The 23,353-nt window shown below is 38.4% G+C and overlaps 1 protein-coding gene across 4 annotated transcripts in view; it reads left to right on the top strand.

The window, feature by feature from the left end:
* The window catches only part of gria3b (glutamate receptor, ionotropic, AMPA 3b), a 155,769-nt gene extending 143,659 nt beyond the window's left edge, over positions 1–12,110 (top strand). Inside the window, exons 13-16 of one of the 4 annotated variants that reach the window (XR_007036274.1) lie at positions 685–932; positions 1,682–1,796; positions 6,540–6,654; positions 8,024–8,160. Coding sequence is in view for 3 of the 4 variants with exons in the window: in XM_047353114.1 (XP_047209070.1) it covers positions 685–932; positions 1,682–1,796; positions 8,024–8,269 (609 nt within the window). In the remaining variant the exon portion in view is untranslated. Of the gene's footprint in view, positions 1–684; positions 933–1,681; positions 1,797–3,075; positions 3,204–6,539; positions 6,655–8,023; positions 8,272–10,381 lie in introns of those variants that run through there. The other 3 variants (XM_047353114.1, XM_047353113.1, XM_047353115.1) reach the window with 3 other exon arrangements.
* Positions 12,111–23,353: the final 11,243 nt, after the last annotated feature.

The following is a 23,353-nucleotide window of genomic DNA, read 5'->3' as shown; positions in this document are numbered from 1 at the left end:
TAGCGTCCAACTCTCCCAGATTTAACGGTCTCGATAAGCCTGACCTGCGGCACTGAAGAAGCACTCGTCTCTGTCACTTTGTCATGGGCTGCTTTGTTGTTCACTTCCCCATCTTCCTCTGTGCTATGCCTCTGAGTCAGACGAGATATTTAATTAACCATGTTGCAGAAATGTGTTACTGTAATAAGCTCTACAAGTTGAAGTTGAAGTATTAACAAAGCCTTACTCCACTCACTGAGGCAGAATATCCATCGAGGATGTGATACTGAAATTATGAATGTATTTAAATAAAAAGATCACTATCTGCTGTTTAGTGTCAGTTGAATGTATTTATAGAACTAGTCCTTAAATGGACTGTCTTTTACTTTTCAACTTGACGATGGTGATGTGTGATGCTCATTTATATACACGGATTTTGGGATGTTAGATATTTTGGTGCTTTAGCGCTGCAGAAAAGAGATGGATTTTGTAAATTCTTGTACCACATGATCATGTAAATTTTCATCAGCCATATTTTCTGGAAGTATTTAAAGATATCACACAAACCTTCCTAGATGTCTATAAATACTTTGCAGCGCCTCTTTAAATCAAGTGATCATTAAGAACAAAAATCCTGCAAAATCCATTTCTTGAATGCGAGTTTTTGGAGCCTCTAAAGTCCTTTTCCTCCTCTCCTCCACACAGCGATCCAAAATAGCGGTATACGAGAAGATGTGGTCGTACATGAAATCCGCAGAACCCTCTGTGTTTGTTAAGACCACGCCAGACGGTGTCACCCGAGTGCGAAAGTCGAAGGGCAAGTTTGCCTTTCTCCTTGAGTCCACAATGAACGAGTACATTGAGCAGCGGAAGCCCTGTGACACCATGAAAGTGGGAGGGAACCTCGACTCTAAAGGCTACGGTGTGGCGACGCCCAAAGGCTCAGCATTAAGGTGGGTGGAATAATATAACAATATCCCCCATGTTGTTATAGTATTCCACCTACCCTGATGTCCCCTTGTTGTCATTCTCTTCTTTTCTTCTTGTTTTGTATGGACGCAGAGGTAACGGTAGTGATGCCTTTAACTGTACTTGGATTCAAATGTTATTTAATGTTTTTCTGTATAGAATTGCTGTTTCATGTTAGAAAAGATCAAATTCAGATGAGCAAGTAAAAGCTAACAATCATTTCATATTTATGTCTTTCTTACTGCTGTTTTTCTCTCTCCTTCGATCCTTCCTTCTGTCCCGTGTGCTGTCCTACCTGACTGTTGTGTTGTCACTTTTAATTTAACAGTTCAATGGTTTTTCAATTTAGCCTTTAAAAGCTGCGCTGTCACTTGTGACGAATGTTAATTGCATGATGTTTGTTGTTGTTACTTTTTCTTCTCAATGACAAGTGTCCCCATCCCGCACACTTCAGTTCTAAACTACGTAACCCTTCATGCCACCTTTTTCCAAGATTTAACACTGTCTCTGCCTTATATGAGCCTTTCTTATATTCTTCATATTCCTTAAATTTTTAAACAATTTGTCCTTTTCCTAGACAATTCTGATTAACAGTAGTCTGTGCATAAGCCCCTTCTTTGACAGTGGTAGTTTCACTACCATTGCTTCCTATTATGACATTTTATTATCACTTTGCATTAGATTTCTCACGAACCTGTGCATTTTCTTACAAGTTATGTTTTATCGTTTCAAGAAATGCTGTTAACCTGGCAGTTTTAAAACTGAATGAGCAAGGCCTCTTGGACAAATTGAAAAACAAATGGTGGTACGACAAGGGAGAGTGCGGCAGCGGGGGAGGTGACTCCAAGGTCAGCCTCGATGTCACCACAATCGGGTACCATAGTGCAGAGTAATCGGCAAAACTGTTGACAAATAACCCAACCAAAAACCAACCCGATCCAGACCAAACCAACCAACCTGCTACACTGAGGCGGATAATAAAAATGTACTGTTAGGTTGACCAGACGGTGTAACGGCTCATTTGAAAGCTAAGGAGCTCTTGCCTTAACCAGCTGAAAATAATATCACTTGTAGAGTTACAACGCTGAGAAATAAATGACAAGGCTTCTGGAGAGTGTGGCCACCCTGCTGTTGTGAAAGGATGAACTGTGTTTATTCACCCTGACACAGGTAGTAGCAAAGATGAACGGATCAAAATTTTGAAGCCAGTTTATGATCTCTGGTCTTTGTAAAGCTTTGACCTGTCAACAACACTTTTACCTGATTCTGATTTCTCTTTAATAACTATATAATATTTTTTTAAAAACATATGAATAACATTGAACATGTTTTTCTAGCCTTACTGTCATGAGTGGTGATTATTTATATTAGGGGCAAATGCAGCATCAATCTATATGTGTGAGAAAGCTGCCACTTTAAAAATAGGTTTTACTTTTTTAAAAGAAAGACAAATTAATTAAGGAGTTGACATTTGAATTTGGCTTTAGCATCTTATATTAGCGATTTATGCAGTTAGCGCAGTTAGCATTACTGAAAAGTAGACTGTGTATTTTCCCAGAAAATTCACTTTCTAAACTCTGAGAATTTCAAAGGACTGTCAGCATGGTAGAAAGCTAAAAAGGATAAAAGAGAGCAAGTTTACTGTAGTCTTTTCAGGCTTCCTGTTATCTGATGAAAGCCTTGCTCTTTTTCATGGCCTGCGTAACCGCAGATGTGACTCAGCATTGCAGTTTTATAGCTTCCTTAATCTCTGTGCTTCCTCTGACTTGATTTTAAACACTTAACTACTACTGAAAACAGTAATTGTCAGGCTTCAGTGAGTAATAGCATACCACACGAAAGAGTGTTGTTGTCAGTGAACACACTATACATAATCAATATGTTTGGTGTTTTCACTGATCAGAAGAAGATCAAATTTTTTAGATTTAAGCATAAATCCTATGCTGGTCACCAACTGATTTCTCTGTGCATATTAAGTGGGTTTGTTAAAAAAAGGCTGATAAAGGGATGTTTAATTATATAAAATAGCTTGTCAGTAGAATCACTTTCTAAGAGTCAGAATGCTCATATGGTCATAAGACCTGTAAGGTTTTGGTAATTCTGTAAAAATGCTTTGTTGCACTTTAGAGCACAGCTGCTTGACATTACCAGTCAGGTTAACCAGTTCTTAAATGGAAAATGGCTGCCAGGCAGAGGCCGACCATAAAGCAAGGGGAACAGCGGCGTCTTGAGGGGACTAAGCATCACAGGCAAACGTGAGAATTCTAATTAAAAACAACACTTTTGTTCTTCTTAAGTGAGTGACCTGATAAACCTGCCTGTGGTTTGATTCCTTTCTATCTGTGACCCCTCTGACCATAAGATCTGTCTACCCTTTTTCCAGTGGTAAATAACCTTTTCAGTGCAGCAACCAAAGGTCCAAAGTGTGAAACCACAACCAGCTCCTAACGAATGAGCACCAGTTTTCATGGCTGTTTCTGTTTTCACAGATGACTCAAACATTATACCTTCACAGAGTAGCTCAGTTTAATGACACATAATTGGCTTGATTGTCTACAAGCTGAAAGGTGCTATTGTGCCTTTACATTGTTAACAGGACATTATATGTGAAGACATGCCTCAACACATCCTTTTATTTTGTTCATTTATTTTCTGGTGGAACTTGAATCCCTGTGATGCAGAGATCGAAAGCGTTCAGTTAAAATAATTGAAAAAATGTAAAAAAAAATATCAAGCTTAGGTCAATTTTAATTCTCTGGATATTCATGTTTCCATAACATTTTCTCATTCCACAAAGTGGAAAGAAATAATCTACAACTGACATTTAGACATTTGCTTTTCTATTTTTTTTTTTCATTTTAAACAGACATTTTTTGTAAGATAATTATTGTGGTTAAAGAATTACATTCTAAGTAAATACCCTGAAATATAAAATACTTTTTTATTTATTATTGGAGGATTTATGTGTATTTGAATATACTTTTTTCTGCACTGTATATATTCATGCTACAGTTCATCTTAAAAATGCAGTTATTGCAGTAATACAGTGCTGAAAAATGCTGCACACCCATCATCATGAATGTCATATTGATTTTTGGCTTTTAATAATTTTTTTGAACTGTTCTTTTTTATAGCTGAAATAATAATTTTAATTATAATAAGAAGAAGAATTAGGTGAACAAGTTTAATGTGGATTTTTTAAAAATCCAAACAGGGTGAAAATATAAATACGGTCATTGTGTAAACTGAGAATTTGAAGCATGGTCCACAAATGTTTCAGAAGGGCTGAGCCTTCCCTCCATTCTAAAACCAGTTTTGGTTTATGTTTTAGAATTATTGTACTTGTTGGAACATTAAATTGTGTCCAAGTTTCAACCATCAACCTGACTGAGGTGAAGTTGTAGAAGGTGGTGGTAGCTCTCTTTCCTCCTTATTCCACCTGTGTTGTGTAATGTACCTGTACCACAGGTGACGAATAAGAACCCAGAAGAATGCTTGACAGTATTATTATGTTTTAAAACCTCACCTTGAGTCCTCCAAACAAACTTCTTAGTGGCCAAAAAGCTCAATCTTCATTTCATCTGATAATGAAAACCGTTCACTAGAAATCATTTATTGCAACCTTTTGGGCAACTGGAAATTTCAGTGCTTGAAGAAGGAGGCAGTTGTTTCTTGGTTGCCACCCTCTCAGTCAAGTCATGTGGTTTAAGTAATTGAATTGTGGACAGGGGACTGGTGTTACAGCATCTTCCAGGTTAAATAAGCTTGAGCCTTTTTTTTTTTTTTTTATGTTGAACCTAAATATACTGAAAGGTTTGCTTTTATCTGAGGTGATGGTTTGGTTCAGATGAGTGAAACTTGAACACAGTTGGGTGCTCCAAAGGACAGTGATCCTAAACAAACTAAAGCTGGTTTCTAAAGCCAGCTAATATTAAGCTTCTGGAATGGCTCTGACCTCAAAATAATTGAATATGTATGAGCTACTCTTAAAAGCTGTGGCCCAGCCAGGAAACCAACTCAATTAAACGTTCGGAGTGCTCAAAGTGGTTCACCCAGAATTATTTCAGGACCCTGTGCTATGAAAAATTAATTTTCAGTTATTTGTTGTATTATCGTTTTAGCTAGCAAAAATGAACAGTTAAAATGCACCAATAAAAGACCAGAATAATTGTTTTGCCCAGAATGACATTCATGCAATTGATACAGGTATGTAACAGCTTTTCAGAAGAAAAAGCCTCAAGCAACAGCTAATTTTGGATAAAATGTTTCAATATTTGTCCAGAAACCTTTTAAGTCACTAGTCTCAAGAAGCCTCTCTGGTACATACAACCGTTTTCATCCCTCTTTCATCACTTGTCTAATGCACCAGGAGTTCAAGAGATGTAGGATCTGTCTGTTTCATGGGTCCTCCTCAGGAAACATTGGAAAGGTAGACTAAACTAGCCCAGAGCAATGTGTTTGGAACATCCAATCAACTGGTCTGGCACTGCTTTGAGGTCCCGTTAGCAGACATGAAGAGATGCACAGATTTGTTTTCACCCAGCAGCATGCAGGTCCACTCATACACACACAGCGAGTTCCCCCTCAGGCCCAACACCCAACACACCACAACCTAGATTGACTTTCAGACACAGAACATGTTGCTGGGTAATTGCATTGTTAATCAATGTCTTTCCAAGTCAAGACAATGGTTTGGTCTTCACACTCTGTTTCCCCTGATTGGCTATGAAGCATATACGGTACTGTAATCTTCTTTCAGGGCATTATCTGTCGCATGGATCCCCCCTGGGATACATTGTTTCATGGCAGTAGTCAGGTCACTCATTTATCAATGTTTTTGCTTGCAATTCACCTTTTGCATCTGATGAAAAATTTAGCTGAACTCCAAATGACTACAAATCATGAAGCAGCTCCTTGATGTGTGCTTTTGTCTAGATTTGTTTTTTATGATGACTTTAGCTTCCAGACATGGCAAACAGTACAGTCGGTTCTGCAGCTGCAGGCAAACATGAGACAAATATCCCACTACTCTTAAGCGTCATCCTGCAGCTCTGATCTGTTACCAATCTGCCAAAACAGAATGGTTTTCGAAGTGATAAGTAGCAATAAACTTCCAAATGCATTATGTAGGTTTAAAGTTTGGGCTTCATATACTTCCAGAATCTTGTCATTATAGACTCATAATAGAACAACAAGAAAAAAACATGAGGCCTAGGAGGAAGAAATGAGGTTTAAATCATTTTTTTCTGCTCAGTAAGGACAAAGCTCCTGACAGAATGACTTGCAGCTGAAAGCCTCTGGTACTCCCTGCCCATGAATCGGTCTCATTGATGGTCACAGACTTGCAGATCGTACTGTCAGTACCTGCTTGTCGCCCTGTTAGCAGCATCTGCCGATTACTCAAAGCGATTAGGTAGGTCCTGGCTTTAGACTAGGGGTTATACAGGTGATAGGTAGAATGCCTGCTCTTTGTGATGTTGACAACAGCCAGGTGCCCTGCTTTATCGCTTTGTAAAATATGTAGTAGTTTAAAAGTTGAATAACATAAAATAACATAATATAATGTTATTTATGTTATTTCCCACGTGAAGAACTCCTGTAAACCTTGCAGTATTGAAACTCAGTGAACAAGGCATCTTAGACAAGCTGAAAAACAAATGGTGGTACGATAAGGGTGAATGTGGAACCAAGGACTCTGGAAGTAAGGTCAGTCGCTGCAGGTCTTTTGTACTGATTCCAAATTGCATTTTGACGTACTGTTCATATGCAAGACAAGAACTCTTACATTTATAGTATGCATTTTGTTTATTTGCAACACACACCTTTCTTTTTTGTAATACTAACATTTTCTGCCACACACTGTAACCCAGTTTCTGTGTGGCTTTGGGCACTGCTTCCCTGAATTATTATGTTTTCTAATTATATATTATATTTTATACAATTTAAATTTGACGCTTTTTTTAAGCAGTATAAAAACATGATACTCTCTTTGTGAAAACTGTAATGATAACTTTATGGGAAAACTAAAAAAGTGCCATTTTTAGATTCTGAATCACAGCAGTTAACAAATGTGATAAATGCAGGGTTTGTTTTTTTTTTTTTTTTGCTCATTTCCATTCTTGACATTCATGATACTTTGACCATTCTGCTGCTGTTTCTATTTACCAAACTGTTAATGAAAATTTGATTTGTTTGTGTTCTTACTACTTTGCATTGAGACGTGTCTATTAGATTCTTCAGCCTCCCATGGTGTGATGAACAAGCAAACCCTCTTATTGTGATGAGTTACACAAATTCAACCTCTTGGAGCAGCAGGACCGCCGCAGGGCGTCCTGGAAATTTTGTGGTGACTCAGAGAGGAGCCTTAGATGCTTTGTTTGAGCGTTACAAGTAGTCGAAGAATATAACAAACCTGCTATTTAACCCTCTCTGATTCAGACCGATTATATATTTATATAAGATCTTAAATAGCTCCATGCTCATAGGGTTAAACTGCAAATAGTAAAACTCTAATGAACAAATTTTTAACGAATATGTCTGGTAGGTAAGCAGCAGCAAAATGGTTTGACATTTAGATTGATTTTCTTTTTACTTCAACACAGTTATCATTCATATGCTATCAACTTGACTGTACTGTATGACATTATTGCCATGAAAGTTATACGTACATGTCTCTGAGAGAGTTAAAAGGCAGGGATTTTTTTAAGAGCTATTGACCTATGCGATACTGACCGGCTTCCATTAATGGTTAAAAGCAGAAGCCATTTTACGTACAGTATAAGCAGCTTATTACAGGAAAAGCTCTACATTCACCAGAACAGTAAACACATTGGCTTCTTCTAGCAAATATTACGTTCCTTATGAACTTTTGGCTCCTATTAGAGAATAATTTATTCTAAATATGTAGGTTTTTGTTGCTCAGCTGCTGATACCAGTGTTCTATTAATAGTTTTATCAAGTAACTATGACTAGTTTTACCTTTGAGTAGTTTAAAGCATAGTTTCAGGGTTACAACTTGTTCTGTTGCCTTTTTTCCACTGCAAAACCCTTAACTTTGTTATTCACTTTCTCCCAGGACAAGACAAGTGCTCTCAGCCTAAGCAATGTGGCGGGTGTCTTCTATATTCTAGTTGGAGGGCTGGGGCTGGCAATGATGGTGGCTCTGATAGAGTTCTGTTATAAATCACGACAAGAAACCAAACGGCTAAAACTGGCCAAAAATACCCAGAATTTTAAGCCCGCTCCCCCAACCAACACCCAGAACTTTGCCACATACAGAGAAGGCTACAACGTTTATGGAACCGAGAGCGTTAAGATCTAGAGGTACGTTGGCTCTCTTTACCTTACACAGAGCATCTGAAGAGATGAATCATTTAGATTCCTCTCATAGCAGTCAGAATGAATTATGCAGCTGTATGTTTGCTGCCAGTGAAATTGTTTATGGTTGCCATGTTAGACAAAACCCAATTATTTCCACAAAACAAACCACTGATACACACACTGGAAGAAAGGTTGAGCAACAAGATGGAGTGGTGGCAATTGATGAAACCACACATATTGAATGGAATATGATGTATCGGTATGACTATCGTATCAAATCAAATAGGTAACCAGCTTGCCAGTACGGTCTCACTGACAGACCCAAGCCTATAACGTGTGGCAACCTTTTGGGTCTGAATACAGCTGCTTTAAGTCCTTTTATTGCAGCAAGTTGGCCCACAGGTCAGTAGAGTTGATGTCTAAACTGACCTCACACATTATTGATTTGTGCAAGACTGCAGGATCTGACTGGCTACAGGAGTACCTCAACATAACGCATTCTGTCCGTAGACACACATGCTGTGTTGAGAGGCACTGTCTTGTTAAAAGACAGTCCCAGGGTGCTGTTTCAGAAGTGCAAGCACAGGATGTCACTGACATAGCCCTGTGCCGTCACAGTCTTCTGCATTACATTCAGGGGTGACCCCATGGGTGACCTAGAACTCACTGCATCCCTACTGGTTGTGGAATGCATTGGGCTCCACCAGAATGAGCTGGAGAGTGTCAGTTGGGAGATAGATGTGTGGGTTTTCTTCCTAGATCTGTTATCCTGTGGCCCAACCCTTTTATCTAGTTGCCTATTTTTTAACCCTAACCCTTCTATCAGTGAGTGTGTATTAGTTGTACCTCTTATAGCAGGGGAGCCCCTCTTCAGTTTTCGAGAGCTACTGTCCTGCAATTTTTACATCCATCCCTGTTCCAACACACCTAAATCAACTGGCTGAATTCCCTCATCAGCAGTCATTCAGCCTTGTAGAGGTCTTTCTTCTGATTCAGGTGTGTTGAAAAAGCACATTTTGATTAAATATGTTAAGGGTGAAAATGCTGTCTGCCGAAGATGTCATAAAATAAACTTCCATTGCTGAAACTGGGTTCACCAGCCAGCTGTTAATGTGTTAGATTTGATTGAAAATACCAGATTGCAATTGAAATAGATCTGAATTGAAATAGATCTGAACAAACCAATGCTTTGGAGCTACTCAACATAAATTCAAACACAATGAACTAAAAACTACTAAAATGCCCTGTAAGGCCAAGGAAATGTGCATACCACATTACACCCAGTCGTTCCAGCAAATGCTAATAATGTTGAGCCCAGCTTTTTGAAACTCTTTTCAAAGCAGAAGCAGAGACCACAACACATGAAACGTACTGAGGACTTTTTAAAAGCATTTCTAATTCAAAAAATGCAATTAGGACTTCCAGCTAAAAGCCACTGAAAAATATCATTAGAAACAGTGGAAACCATGAAATGATGATGCGCAACAATCCACTGAGTAAAGTCTAGAATTACATGTGAGCTTTGTTTTTTGATTGCAGTAATTGCATGGGCGTTCTCATTAAGAACAATTTGTGACATGTCAGTTTTTTTAAATGCCACAATAAGACTTTTCCCCAATCATCGTATTACTGTGAGTGATAAAATCCACAAATACCCAGTTTTCTTCCAGAGAAGAAAAACTTTTGCATTTTGTGCACAATACAGCTGCTGTGATTTATTTTTACTCTGTTCTTTTTTACATGGCTGGAAGTGGCAAGGATTTAGTTGGACACAGAACATAATTAACACAATCAAATGTGTTTAAATTGAAGCAGCACAGCTTCGAGGAAGCAGACTAATCAAGTCTTTCAAAGCTACATTGGTCTAAAATATTTGCAAGTGATTGATTTTATTTTGATTTAGTCCAAACTATCGTGACCAATAAAAAGTTAAACAATTAAAAATATTTTCTCAGTTAAAGGTGTTGAAAACCCCAACATGTCCTTGCCTACTTTTTTTTTTTTTTTGCAATGTATCGTCACACACCTTAGAGCTGCATTCTTGCTGATGTATATTTCTCAATCATATCCTAAACTTCTCCCATCTTTGCCCCTGCTCTGTCCATTGACACAGGTTCACGAAACATTTCAGCCATCCTCTACAACTGTGACTAAACATCTATGAAAGGCACAGGACCACAGAGGTTTGTGCTTCATGGCATGATAATCTGCATTGACGACACGACTTGACTGGTCACAGGAAGAGCCGATGAGGTTCCCTCCGCCTCTCAGTGCCTTATGGAACCGAGTCTAAACAATGCAAGTCGATCACAATAATGCTTTTTGCTTGAAACTCATACAAAACAGAAGAATGGTGCAGAGTTTAAAACTATATATATATATATATATATATATATATATATATATATATATATATACATACATGTGAATGAGAGAATAAAGCCATCATTTGCAACTCGAAGCACATTTTGAAGTGCCAGAAAGTCGATGCATTATACATGACAACTGTCTAATTCGTTTCTTGTAATCAATATGGTCAGATTCCTCATCATCCTTCTGCTGCCAGATTTTCACTGGTTCAGTGTGCTGAAATTATTTTACTAGATCTACTCAGTTCACTGTAGGACACTGGTTATTAGATAATAGCCTTTTATACTAATGTGAAGCCCTTCGGATGACCATGAACTTTGAGAAGAAAGATCTGTTGCAATGGAGAGGAATGCTGTCGAGCTCAAAACAAAGATGCGTGTTGTTGTTTGTACTTCGAACTCTGCTGCTGCTGCCGCCACTGTCTTCAGGGGAGTTTGATTGAACTCGAGAAGATAAGAAGAAGATAAGATGAACCAGGTCCTGTTTAGCACTTCATATACTGCCAAGACTGTGTTTTGTATGACAATGATTACGTAAGGTCAGAAAATAAGTTTGGGATAAATGCGATTTGTAAAATATCAAGGGAGGTATGATGCTTTGAAGAGTCTTTCTCTGAAGTCTAGATTCACTGAAGTCTTCATTACATCAAAGTAAAACCAAACAAATGGGTACTTCAGTTGTAGATTAACTGTAGTCTGGTTAAAGGCTCACAGAAAAAAGTTTTTTTGTTTTTCTGTAGTTTTTTTTTTTTTTACATTTCTGTCAAATTGCACATTTTCCAATGAACTGTGGTTTGCTTTCAAAAGGATTTTCTTCCATGAAAATTAAAGTGTTTAGTGGTTTTACTTAGTAAATTTAAAATATATAAATACAACAAAAAAAGATAGATTTTTATAAGATTACAGTGGGGCGTCTCCTGGAGCTCAACACATTTCCATACTGCTGTAACCAATTGTGTTCTTTCATAAAGACTGTGATTCCATAGGATTTAGGAGGATATTTATCTAATCACCTGAAACTATGGGCAGATAGTTTTATATTAAAATAGAAACAATGTGAAGACAAACAAAGAGGTAGCCTGGAGAGATGTGTACAATTAGACTAATGAGAATTATTTATATAACATGATAACAGATTGGGTTTTCTCTTACATTATTTCTTTTTTTTCTAAAGAATTGCATGTGAAATCAGTAATGCTTGATGAGCTCTGCTACACACAAGATTAACACCTAGGTTAATGATAGAAATAAAGCCCTAGTCATTCATTTTTTCAACTTGTTTAAATTTGTTTCGCTTTTTAGTAAGTATCATCTCCTGCGGAAATAATCGGAAAAAAGAATACATAAAATTGCCGAGCGTAGCAGTGGTTTCAAAAGAGCAAAAGATGCATGTGAAATTTGCTGAACCTCATCGAAAGAGGCGCTGTACAAAGACTTTTAATACATTTTTGTAAATAAAATGTACAGAAAGGGCCTTGTGTCTTTGTGCTTATTTCTACTTCTTCGAAATAATATTATAAAATAAAGACCTGTGAGCTTTGCAACGGTTGTGGTGGTAGCAATTCTCACAGTATCAATAGCCTGAACAGAGAGCTCATATAGATGAGTACAAAAAGGGATTAAATTTTCCTGTAAAAGTACGATATTGAGCTGTTAGTCAGTAAAAGTGTGCTTGTTAGATCAATAGTGAGCACTATCTGCTTTAATCCTGGTATCTTGCCTTGTATCCACTGATTTAGGGCTACATTGACATCTTCATCTTCATGAAAGCCTTTGTTACATAATCAATAATGTATTATAAACCTCAAACTTTATTGAAGCATACTGCCTGCTGTATGAGTTAATGTTGCATGGTAAATTTTTAACATAGAGTACCTTCCAAATGTATTCATACTCACCAAACCTTTCCTCATTTTATCACAATGCAACCACAGACTTGAATGAATCTAAACAAAATTTAGAACAACACAAAGTAGCAGTAGTTGTGAAATGGAAGGAAAATTATGTGTGGTTTTTAAATTATTTTTTACAAATAAAATTAATAAAAATGTAGTGTGCATTCTTTTTCAGCCCCGTTTACTTAGATGTCTATAATTCAATTCAATTTCAAGTCAGTTTTATTTATATAGCGCCAATTCACAACACATGTTGTCTCAAGGCACTTCACAACAGTCAGGTACATACATTCCAATTAATCCTAACTATTGAACAGTTCAGTCAGAGTTAGCTTTTTATTCAAATTGGATAAAACGTTTTTCTATCTAAGGAGACCCAGCAGATTGCATCCAGTCAGTGACTTGCAGCATTCACTCCTCCTCGATGAGCATGTAGAGACAGTGGACAGTCACTGGCGTTGACTTTGCAGCAATCCCTCATACTGAGCATGCATGTAGCGACAGCAGAAAGGAAAAACTCCCTTTTAACAGGAAGAAACCTCCAGCAGAACCAGGCTCAGTGTGAGCGGCCATCTGCCACGACCGACTGGGGGTTTGAGAGAACAGAGCAGAGACACAAAAAGAACACAGAAGCACTGATCCAGGAGTCCTTTCTATGTTAATGGATGTAGCTCCTTTAGTCGTTTCACCTAGAAAGAAAGAACAGATAAACTCTGAGCCAGTTTTCAAGGTTAGAGTCTGAAAGAGAGCACATATAATTAGTTACAGTAAAAGCTCAGTCAATTTCCATGTCTAGGAGAGAGAAAGGGTTAAACACTAAAAGACAGGGCTATGTGGATCATCGGTAGAAGGTGAGCATTAAGTTGTTGCCAGCAGAAGCTTGGGCGATTCCCCTCTCCATAAAGGTGTCACAGGTAGACACAGAGTCAGGCCAGGTGTAGCTTCTAGGAAGAGAAAAGAGAACATAAAGTTAAAAACTGAAATAACAGCAAATAATGCAAAATTGGAGAGTAGTGTGAGAATGCAGCGAAGAGGGTGAAAGTGGTCGTTATGTCCTCCAGCAGCCTAAGCCTCTAGCAGCATAACTACACAGATAGTTTCAGTTCAGATTATTTAGTTAAACGGCACTTATTTACAACAATGTCGTCTCAAGGCACCTCACAAAGGGTCCCACTGATGGTCATTGTTATACTAAAAACCACAATGATTGGGATACCTCCCTCTGTCAGACTGATTATAACCATTAGAAAAGAGAGGGGGTCATACAGGTAGCAGAAATGGAGGGTGTGTTTGCACCTCAACCATAACTGAGCCAGTTTAGGCTAAACCTGACTCCCCTTAGGAGGGAAGAAGACGGAGGTAAAAAAATAAGGAAGATAGCTCAGGATAAACTAAGCCACTCTAACTATAAGCTTTATCAAAAAGGAAAGTTTTAAGCCTAGCCTTAAAAGTAGACAGGGTGTCTGCCTCACGGACTAAAGCTGGGAGCTGGTTCCACAGGAGAGGAGCCTGATAACTAAAGGATCTGCCTCCAATTCTACTTCTAGAGACTCTAGGAACCACCAGTAAACCTGCAGTCTGAGAACAAAGTGCTCTGTTAGGAACATGGAACAATCAGATCTCTGATGTATGATGGAGCTAAATTATTAAGGGCTTTATATGTGAGGAGGAGAATTTTAAATTGTATTCTGGATTTAACAGGGAGCCAATGAAGGGAAGCTAAAATAGGAGAAATATGATCTCTCTTTTTAATTTTCATCAGAACTCTTGCTGCAGCATTTTGAATCAGCTGAAGGCTTTTAACTGCATTTTGTGGACATTCTGATAGTAAAGAATTACAATAGTCCAGCCTTGAAGTAACAAATGCATGGACTAGTTTTTCAGCGTCACTCCTGGATAGGATATTTCTAATTTTGGCAATGTTCTGGAGATGAAAGAAGGAAATCCTAGAAACCTGTTTAATATGGGATTTAAATGACATGTCCTGGTCACAAATAACACCAAGGTTTTTTACTTTATTATCAGAGGTCAATTTAATGCCATCCAGGTTAAGTGATGAACTAGGCAGTTTCTTTTTTAAAGGCTCCGGTCCAAAGACGACAACTTCTGTCTTGTCTGAATTTAGAAGCAAAATATTTAACGTCATCCAAGTTTTTATATCTTCAAGACATGCTTGTAGTCTATCTAACTGGTTGGGCTCATCAGGATTTATGGATAAGTAAAGCTGAGTATCATCAGTGTAACAGTGAAAATGTATCCCATGCTGCCTAATAATTTGACCTATTGGAAGCATATATATAGTAAAGAGAATAGGCCCAAGTACTGAGCCCTGTGGTACTCCACAATTAACCCTGGAAGAGAGAATGGAAGATTGGATATAGGTCTGTAATTTTTCAAGTCATCTCGATCAAGCGTATTAAAATGTATATTCCACCAGCAAGTCTTTAGGAATATCCTGTATCTCTGTCAACTTTGCACATCTAGAGACTTCAACTCTTGCTCAATTAATATTACAAAAAAGCTGAAGCGTAGTCATATATTACAGTCTTGTCACAGATTCTGTATTTGATTTTGGTCTGACCTTGATTGGGCCATTCTATCACAATAATATGGTTTGATCTAAACCACTGCATGTTTAGGGGCATTTTTCGGCTTGAAAGTTAACCTCTGCCACAGTCTCAAGTGTTTTGCATCCAGATTTTCTTCCACTGTTGTCCTGTATTTAATTTAATTTATCTTTGCATCAATTCTGTCCATGGGGAAAAGTATCTTCACAGCATGATGCTGCCGCTATGTTTCATCATGGGTATGGTGTGTTCAGGGTGATGTCTAGAGTTAGTTTTCCTCTACATGGTGTTTTGCATATAGGCAAAATAGTTAAGTGTAGCTCTCAACAGTCCGGAGCATCTTCTTCAACATGTTTGTTTTGTCCTCTACATGGCATGTGTTTCTTGGTATTCATGATGCCGTTTGTTCCACAAAGATCTATAAATAACCTTGTAGGCTTTCACAGAACCGGTGCATTTATACTGAGATTAAATTGCATATGTTTAGCAACTAAAAGAGTTTTGACGGAAATTAGTTACACTGGATTTAATTCACAGAAATCAAAGTAAAAGGGGCCGAAAAGAATGCACACCGCAGTTTTCAGATTTTTACTGGTTGAACATTTTGAGAATCATTTATCTTTTGCCTTCCATGCCACAGTAATATGTTGCTTTGTGATGGTCTGTCACATAAAATATAATTCTCAAGTGTGACTGTAACATTACAAAATTACGAAAAGTTCAAGAGGAATACAGGCTTTTGCAGTCCTCTGTAGCCTATATGTTTCAGGGCAAATATTTTCAACCTTTTTAATTACTATCACTAAATTTAGTGTAATACATTAAACCTTTACTATTTTTGAACATTTTCTCAGTCAGTGGTTTCAGGGTCTGTATTGTTGGTGAAAGAAATACCTCCATCCAGAGATCCAGTCTGCAAAGATCAAATAACAAATCCACCAAACTTGGCAAAAACAATGTTCCTTTTATTTCTTATGTTTCATTTTGGAAGTTGTTGCTGTGATTCAGGATTTATTCACTGCTGCACCATACCTGTGGATCCAGGCTGGGCTGTACAAAACGTCACAATCCAAACATACCATTTCTGACAAGAAAAAAACAATATTGCTTTTTCTGTTCTTTCATTTGCTTCACTGCTTCCCCTGTCCTTGTTATAGCTTTGTTTCCCCTTTGTCATCCCTGGACTGCCATCATCTAGGAGTAAGACAATGTGGGAATGGGGGGAGGGGAGCACATGAAGCTCATGAGACTGTTCTTCAAAATTAATTAGCATTACCAGGCAATGATACCGAACACTACAGTGTGGTCTACGCTGGAAGAATGGGGTATAAGTAACTGTAAAACAGAAATTTGGGTGAGGTGTCTGATCTAGAAAGCAACACCTTCAAGTTAACATAAAAATATGTTAACTTGATTCCAAGAGCACTTTTTTTGACTAGAGGACAACTGATCATACTACACTTTGCACAGTGCAAATAGAAGTTGGAGCCTGGTGTTTGCTGGCTCTATGGGCTTGTGCCAGTGCAGCTTAATCTGATCTAACATTGATTCCCTCACAAGTGAGAAGAGGGTCAGATATTTCTCTGTGTTAAAGAAAGAGAAGACAAAAGGCTACAGAAGGGCCTAACCTGGAAACAATAGTTTGATTACTTCTGAAGAAAAAACTCCTTATTGTACAGCTTCCTCACTTTGCTGCACACTGCAGTCATTCACCTCATCTCTCTTCCTTCAAGGACACAATAAATAAATCAGATTCCAACTCACTTGTTCCTTTGTCCTTTCTCCACTGCAGCTCTTCAGCTATTTTCAAGTGTATCTGAAAACACCTGCTCTTGACAGCCTTAGCTGACATTTAACAGCCTTCTGAGAACATGCTCTATTATTTAGAAACATTTGTCAAATTCAATGAAATAAATAGTGCTCAACAGAGTGCAACTGCTTTAATGCTTTCTTCTTAGCATCAACAATATCTCATTGGATTTCATTGCACCTTCTCATTTTGTGTAATTTATAGACAACAGAGATGTAGCAAGAGGTAACACATATAGATCATGTGTGAAGCCTCTGGGGCAGCACTGGTAAATGACATTAAAGTAATATTAGCAGAGAAACTGCACTGCGCTGCGTGATTTACACCAGCTGCAGCATACAAGTCATTTTAAATGCATTGCTTTGCATAAAAGTGTTTTCAATTTTTTGCAAATATGATTTTCATGTAAAAAAATAAATCTCTTCTGCAGACAGTGAAGGAATGCAGTTGTTACTCAGACGCCATGCAAACGGCAGTAAAAAATCTAAAAAGAGTTTGATTGAATCTGAGCGATCAGGACTCATAATACAACTCAGCACAAAGTTGTGATTACTGGCAACAGTTGTGTCAGCTCAAACATCTAATGCGACAGCTGCCCTCATTGGAGTTTTTTGCATTTGACACTCATGGTATGAAACCACTGCAATGGACTGGCGACCTGTCCAAGGTGTACCCTGCCTCTCGCCCATAGACTGCTGGAGATAGGCACCAGCTCCCCCGCGACCCACTATGGAATAAGCGGTATAGAAGATGACTGACTGACTGACTGACTGACTGGTTTGAAACCAATAAATAATGAGTCCTACTGGGTACAAGACACACAGTGTTGACATCAAAAACACCAACAAAGAGAAGGGTTCACCTGAGACAGACAGAGGCTGCTTAAGCTTACAGAAGAGCCACAATTTGTAGGTAATAAATATGAAGTATTTTACCCGTTAGTAGTTGTTATCAACTGTTACTTCTTTAGTTATTGTTTCAAAAGTTCTGGTTAGTAAAATATTAAAACATAGTTAAACATTTCAACAACATAGAACAAAAACTAAATATTTTTGAAGTTTGTAGTTTTACAGTTGTGATGTAAAATATGATGCATACATTTGAGATTGACTAATTTCAGAGTAAGTAATGGATTACTGTGGACTAATTCCAATATTGTGAAAAAGTTCAATGTTTTCTGTCACTGTTATTATTTCAAACCTTTATTACATGTCATTTTTAAGATTAGGGTTTTCAAATAATGAAAACCCTTCAGTTTCTCTGAAAATATTAACATTAAGTAAAAGTTATAGCATATTCGTAGAAAGTTGAGTAGAATGAAAAAGTATGGTGGTGCACCAGCAGCTGGGGCGAGAGCTCTGCTTCCGCATCTCTGCCTGCTCAGACGCTTTTCTCCTAAGCTCACTGCTTGCTTGCATTGTTTTACTCCTAACTTTTTATCTCTTAGCCAAAATTACGGAAATATTGGACTAAAACTACTTCTTACCAGCGACTCCCAAGGATTTTTTTTTTTTTTCTAAAGGATTTTGATGTTTTTATAATCGAACCTGAAAGAAGGGTAAGTTGACGCCAGCTAATCAGCACAAAAGGCCTCCCTTCACCACAGAGGACTTCGACAAACTTTTACAAAAATTGGCTGTTTTGGAGATGAAAATCCATCGACTAGAAGTGAATGTGGAGGTGAATATGGGGTGCAATGATGATTCAACTCTGCCTGTGATCCCAAGCAGTGACAGCCAGCTCAACAACTCAGCCGGCAATCAGAACACTGAGAATAAACCTACCGGCAGACACTACTGGCATGTTTTAGGCGCATGCCAAAAAAATCAAGGTGGATGACTCACTGGAAGATCTCAGCAATTAAATAAATTAGAATGGCCAGAATTACAGAGAAATGCTCCTGTTTCCCCTGGGAAAAGGAGACTTCGACAGCGAGCTGCTGTCACAACAACTGATAGGAGTGAGACAGCTGGAAAGAATGGAATTCTCCTCCAAAACAGATTTGCTCCACTACAGAATGACAACCAGGAAAATGATCCATCCTCTGAAAACAATAAAAGGTTTGAGAACAACCTTCATTCTAAACAGTCTTCTCCTAAATTGCCAGAGAAAAAGTACCCTACCGGACCAAGAACCCTAATAGTGGGAAACACAGCGGTGGATGGGATTAAAAACTTTTGCAACAAGAAAAACACAGAAGTTATGATTGGTACCAGTAACGTGGTCTCTGATATCTCAGAGAATATTCTTGCAATCACAGAAAAGGGCCCGTCTCTAGAAAACCTTATTATACACTGTGGAGCCATGGATGACGTAGCTAAGAAAAAATCAGAAGGACTGAAGGAGGATTTCACTCATCTTCTGAATATTGTTGGAGGTCTCAATATCAAGGTGTTTCTCAGTGGACCCTTTGCACCAATTTTCTGTGGAGATGAGATTTTTTCCAGACTTCTGATGATTAATAAGTGGTTGAAAAAAGCATGTGCTACTACATCTGTGAACTTCATTGATCACTTTAATATTTTTTGCGAAAAAAGACAACTCTTCAAGCAAGATGGTTTCATTTTGAACAAGCCAGGAGCCAGACGTCTCACATCTAATCTCTTCTATTCAGTAAATAATCTGCCAGCAGCTTCGACCTTCAGCAGAGAACATGGAGTATCAACAACAATGATAACGCTGCCTCCAACAGCTCCAGCAGAACCCCCCTCAACCCAGACCTCGACCCAGACTGCACAGAACTCTCCCATCTCCCAACTGAGCCTGCTTTTTGCTTTACTGGATTCTGATAACATGAAAGGAGCTCTTAAAATTGGGACCCAAATGGCTCTGACATCTTCTCCATTCAACACCCCCCGTGGCCGAGGCCCTGCTACTAAACCAACATCTTCCAAATGCCGCAGACTTCCACCACCTCATAATCTATCTCCTCCTAATCAGGACCTTCAAATCACTTCTCTGTGATACAGTCTGGGCCCCTGTGGTAACTCTGAACATCAGAAATGAGCATCTCCAGAAAAAAACTTGGGCCCCTAATAGAAGATAGTTGTAAAATCTCTGTGCTTATACGTGACAGAAAGAAGAAAGCCAAAAGGATAAGAGACAGTAATAAACAATCAAAAAAAGCCATAAACTGTCAGGTACAACCAGACACAGAGATAATATCAACAACTAAGTCATATAAACTGGCTTTATTGAACATTAGATCTCTGTCAGGAAAATCATTTTTAATCAATGACTTCATTAATGACCACAATCTTGATGTTATGTTTTTAACAGAAACATGGTTACATGAATTTAATGAAGCTCCCATTCTGATAGAGGCGACGCCTCCGAACTACACTTTTCTTTGTGAGAGCAGACAGCAAAGAAAAGGTGGAGGGGTGGCCACTTTGTTTATAGATTTATTAGAGTGTAAAAAAGTATTTCTGGGCAAATTTGACTCTTTTGAATATTTGGCTCTCCAGGTAAAGAGCCCGGTCCGAACCATGTTCTTGAATATTTACAGGCCTCCTAAGTCCAAAACAAATTTTTCAGTGATTTTAATGAGTTTTTATCTGTGATATGTGTTGATTATGACTGTTTAATTATTGTTGGAGACTTCAACATTCACATGGACAATCCTGAAGACAGAAGTGCAATAGATCTATGTGACACTCTTAGAACGTTTGGTTTGACTCAACATGTTAAACAGCAAACGCACAAACAGGGACACATTTTGGACTTGATCATCACTAAGGGTCTAAACATTTCCAAGGTGTCTGTAACTGATGTTGCCCTATCTGACCACTTTTCTGTTATTTTTGAAAGCATCATCTCCAATGACTCAGTTTGCCAAAGAGACATTATAAGAAAACGCATCTTTAAGGACAGTGCTGCTGAAACCTTTAACCAGATTTACTCTTCTACCTCCACTTTGCCCTGTAACACAGTAGATGACCTGGTAGAAAACTTTCATTCTAAAATCTCGGACATCATTGATTCAATTGCTCCAATTAAAGTGAAAGTTGTTTCTGGGAAGAAAATGTCTCCATGGAGAGGTGCTCCACCAGTCAGAAGTGAAAAAAGGGAATGTTAAAAAGCTGAACGCAGGTGGCGAAAGACTGGACTCCTGGTTCACTATATTATCTATAAAGAGACACTATACAGATATAACCTACAACTGAAAAATGCAAGGGAATCTTTCTTTTCTGAGATCATCAGCAAAAACATTAACAATGCTCGTGCATTATTTACCACGGTCGACAGGTTAACAAACCCTCCTGTAACTGTAGCATCTGAACTCCACTCTACCAGGACCTGCAATGAATTTGCTAACTTCTTCACTGAAAAAAACCCAAAAGATCAGAGGGGCAGTCAGCACATCCACATCAACTACAGTACCAATGTTGTCTCCAACTAAACCTGATTTTGAACTGATTTTCACCAAATAAACTACAAAAACTTAGAGGAAATCGTACAGCAACTAAGCTCTTCTTCCTGCCGTCTCGATGTTTATCCACAGCTTTCCTTAAGAAAGCTTTGCCCGTAATAACATCTGATTTAACACAAATAATAAACGCATCCCTTTTGTCAGGTATTTTCCCCTAGGCCCTGAAAACAGCAATTATCAAACCTCTATTGAAAAAGAGCAACTTGGACAAGCTGCTACTACAGAACTACAGGCCTATATCAAACCTCCCCTTCATCAGTAAGATAATTGAAAAAGCTGCGTTTCAACAGTTAAACAACTTCCTAACAACGACCAACCGCTTCGATGTCTTCCAGTTAGGCTTCCTGCTCACCGCAGTACAGAGACTGCTCTTGTCAAGGTGTTCAATGACATCCATATAAATACAGACTGTGGAAGAACCACAGTGCTGGTATTATTGGACCTTAGTGCAGCATTAGACACTGTTGATCACTCCATTTTATTAGAGCGTCTGGAAAACTGGGTCGGCCTTTCTGGTACAGCACTCAACTGGTTTAAATCCTACTTGAAGGACAGGGACTTTTTTGTGTCAGTAGGTAACTTTACATCAGAGAGCACAGAAATCACATGTGGCGTTCCCCAAGCATCCATCTTAGGGCCCCTTCGATTCAATATCTACATGCTCAGAAAGAAGTTCATCCAGGTTTATAAGATTCAGTCTGTTGTTTAGGTGTTTGTTATGTTTTTTGATTCCTAGGTTAGATGTTTTAGTTTGTATTTTTTTATGTTACCTCCCTGCACTCACTGCTCATCTGTATTAAATAGCCACTCTACCTCAGTTGCCTTCTATCTCCCTGCTCCACCAGCTGTTCCTGATTCTCTCCCTGATTAGCTCCTCTAGATTGTTGGCCCATTTTCCACTCCGCTCAGCATTTATACATTCTGGTTTTTTGTTCTCGCCAATTGATTCTACTGCTTGCTACCCGTGTGTTTCCTGGTGTGTTCCTACCTTGCCTGTAATCCTCAATGAGGTTCTTGTAAGTGGAAGATTAGTTTTGAATTTCAACACTGTCAACTATCTGGACACTAGAGCACTTTATGTATCCTTCTGCTGACAATCTTTATGGAGATGCTGATTTCATTTTGGAGCAGGACTTGGACTCTGCCCACACTGCCAAAGGCAAAGCCTGGTTCAGTGACCATGGTATTATTGTGCTTGATTGTCCAGCAAACTGTTCTGCTCTGAACCTCATAGAGAATGTATGAAGTAATGTCGAGAGAATGATGAGCGACACCAGACCCAACAATGCAGATGATCTGAAGGCTGCTATCAAGGCAATCTGGGCTTCCATTACATCTCAGCAGAACCACAGGCTGATCATGTCTATGCATTATTGTATTCATTCACTCAAACAGAGGCCCAAACAACTTACAGTTCATAGAACATACTTTTCAGAAGCCTAAAATTTCTGTTTAATATATAAATAACTAAAAGCATGAAATATTACACTCTAGTGTGTGATGAATCTATATAACATAACCCTGGCTTCTGAAATGAGTGACAAAAAATACTGAGATGTATTCATACATCTGTTTCTCATGTACTATGCTGTAAAAGTACCCAAGTACAAGCAGGAGGCAGTCAGGGTTATATGAGAAGTGATTTAATGAGAAGATAAAGCAAATATACAAAAAACTAGTGGCATCAGAAAGAAGAACACAACAGGGGAAAAACCCAGTGAGAGAAAGCGAGGGAAACAGGAGAATTCAGGAAGGAGTGGTTCAAAAATGGGAGTGTAAATACTGGGACAATGATTACCATGGTGGGAACAGGTGAAACGGATTAAATGAATGTGGAACAGCTGTAGGGGAGCGAAAACTGAGACAGCTGAGTGGACAAAAGGTAAGACAGAAGGACAAAAGTATTAAAAATTAACTAAGCCAAACATGACAGCCACCATGAAATACAAGAGCAAGCAAGATGAAGCAACTCAGGAAAGGTCTTACTGAAAAACAGAAAGTGACTCAAACAC

This window comes from Girardinichthys multiradiatus, chromosome 23 (assembly GCF_021462225.1).
Source record: "Girardinichthys multiradiatus isolate DD_20200921_A chromosome 23, DD_fGirMul_XY1, whole genome shotgun sequence".
In the NCBI taxonomy this organism is placed as follows: Eukaryota; Metazoa; Chordata; class Actinopteri; order Cyprinodontiformes; family Goodeidae; genus Girardinichthys; species Girardinichthys multiradiatus.
The sequence above is the reverse complement of the archived record's forward strand: the minus strand, read 5'-3'. Positions and strand labels throughout refer to the sequence as shown.